At 37.2% G+C, this 2,500-nt stretch overlaps 1 protein-coding gene across 1 annotated transcript in view; it reads left to right on the forward strand.

Annotated features, from left to right (window-relative positions):
• Nucleotides 1–2,500, forward strand: part of LOC143041535 (uncharacterized) — a 182,800-nt gene that overhangs the window by 124,080 nt on the left and 56,220 nt on the right. Inside the window, exon 8 of the mRNA XM_076213527.1 lies at nucleotides 786–943. Coding sequence (XP_076069642.1) covers nucleotides 786–943 — 158 coding nt within the window. The remainder of the gene's footprint in view (nucleotides 1–785; nucleotides 944–2,500) is intronic.

A 2,500-nucleotide genomic window follows, 5' to 3' on the forward strand; every position in this document is an offset into this window, starting at 1 on the left:
AAATACAGTGGCTGACATTACTGGATTTATTCAGGCTAACGTCTAGTGATTTTATTCGTCTAAAGTGACGTCACAACAGGTATGGGTTAAAACTATTTAGAGTAAATACATTTCAAGAAACAGTTTAACCTAAGTGAGTCTAGTTGGTTACTTTGATAACTTGATTCTTTTAGTGTCAACCACTTGAGGTTAATTAGACTTCTGATAGTGGATTAAAAGCTAACTTAATCGACTCAACCCAACGTTTTAATTTTTCATTTATCTATTTCATTCTGTTGTTTATTTTATATTATTTGTTTATTTTACTTATGTATATATTTATTCATATTTATCTATTTTGTTTATCAATATGTTTGTTCTATTCATTTATGCATTCATTTATTTGACTAATGTTTATTCTATTTTATTCATATTTCATTTTATTTAATAAATTTTTCTAATCAATTTCTTTTATACTTTTGCTCAGATGAATCTCTGGGAACTGAAAGGTTGAAACTGAGCCTGATATTACTTTATACTTTTATTTTTTGTGAGTGTGCCTGTGTGTGTACACACACACATGCATATATATATTGACGACGCAAGTAATACCTTGGTATAGGATATATCAGTCTTCCCTTGGTCTCGCATTGGCTTAGTTGTGAATTCGAATCCCACACTCTTCTCCGATTCTCAGTAATGACTGTTACCTGCCCCAACCGTCCCCGAAGCGCATTGGGCAAAAGTAACAACTACTCAGCGCCTAATGGTGTAAGATCCTCACCTTATTCTTCTTCATCTCACAGACCCGGACATCACCCGCGGAGACGGTGTCTACTCGAGGTACGTCCCGCCGCTCCAGGGCCCCGGTCGCTACTCCCTCATCCTCTCCGTCGACGCCTCCATAGCCACAGTAGCACGGGTACCTGACCTAAGACACCACAAACACTTGACCTTCGGGAAGGTAAGTCACAGTGTTCCCTCGGAGCTATCGCTCTCAGGTTAAAAAAAAAATTGGTCTTCAAGTGAAAGAGTTTTGATTTTGTGTATTTCAGAAATGAAAGAATAATCCAAGATTATTCGTTTGTTTATATTTTTATTCTTGCCTACTGTGTTTCTTACTGCACAGGGTTTCTTTTGTCTTAAAACGTGCAGATTACTCATATCAATACATGTTATGTTTATTTTGCCGGAAATTAACTTAGTAAATCTGTATGTATAAGTAACACACACACACACACACACACACACACACACACACACACACACACACACACACACACACACACACACACACACACACACACACACACACACACACACACACACACACACACACACACACACACACACACACACACACACACACACACACACACACACACACACACACACACACACACACACACACACACACACACACACACAAACACACACACACACACACACACACCACATGCACGCACACACACACACACACACACACACACACACACACACACACACACACACACACACACACACACACACACACACACACACACACACACACACACACACACACACACACACACACACACACACACACGCACACACACACACACATACATACATATGAGCGTGCAAGAAAAACAAAGATAAATGTATATATTTTGGAAAAAGAAAATAGCATCATCAAGAAAAAAAATATTGATGAAGAGTCATTTATGGTTATAAGCAAATACAAGAAGCAGAAGGTGAACTATGTACTCAAGGAGGGAGTAAAGGAGAAAGATACGATGACTGTTGTGACTGGGAATAATTCGGGACTGCGGCAACAGGAGTTCAGTGGCCGTTGAGGAGGATTATAATGATGAGATCGTGGAAATGGGAAAAATGCAAAAGGAAGGAAAAAGCCGGGATTTTTTTTCAGGAAGAGCTTTGTGAAAAGCTGAGAGATTGAAAGGAAAAAGTAAAATGGTGGAGCGAATAATGGGTGGATTTCGAGTGGCTGTTGCAGCAGATGAGAATACAGGAAGGATGGTGGAGACAGTTAATACTGGATAAAAAGGATTACAAAGGCGGAGCATGCCGACAGGAGACCTTTTGGTCCATAACTAGGTTGGATGCGGAAAAAATTATAATAGTAATAAATAAATGAAAGAAAAATAAAGAAAAATTATAATAATATAAATAATAATAATTAAGATAAATAAATGCATAGACATATATAAATAATAAACAAACAGGTAAATAGTAAATAATAAATTGACAGATAACTGGTAATAAATGGAAATCAAGCAAATAATAATAAACAGACAAATAATAAAGAAAAATAAACAAATTATATAAGATAAATGGCAGTCATTACAGCATCTTACTTAGGTGTTTATCTAAACGAATCTTAAAGCTTCGAACTGAACTACATTGCACTGCTTCTGCAGGAAGTTTGTTCCATTCATTAACGAAGTTGGCGAAGTTGGCTGGCGAAGTTGTTTCTACCCACTTCCAAATTAAATCAATTTCCTGACAGTTTGAGACC

Source organism: Oratosquilla oratoria, chromosome 3 (genome assembly GCF_046742065.1).
Source record: "Oratosquilla oratoria isolate Oo_2021 chromosome 3, ASM4674206v1, whole genome shotgun sequence".
Taxonomy (NCBI): Eukaryota; Metazoa; Arthropoda; class Malacostraca; order Stomatopoda; family Squillidae; genus Oratosquilla; species Oratosquilla oratoria.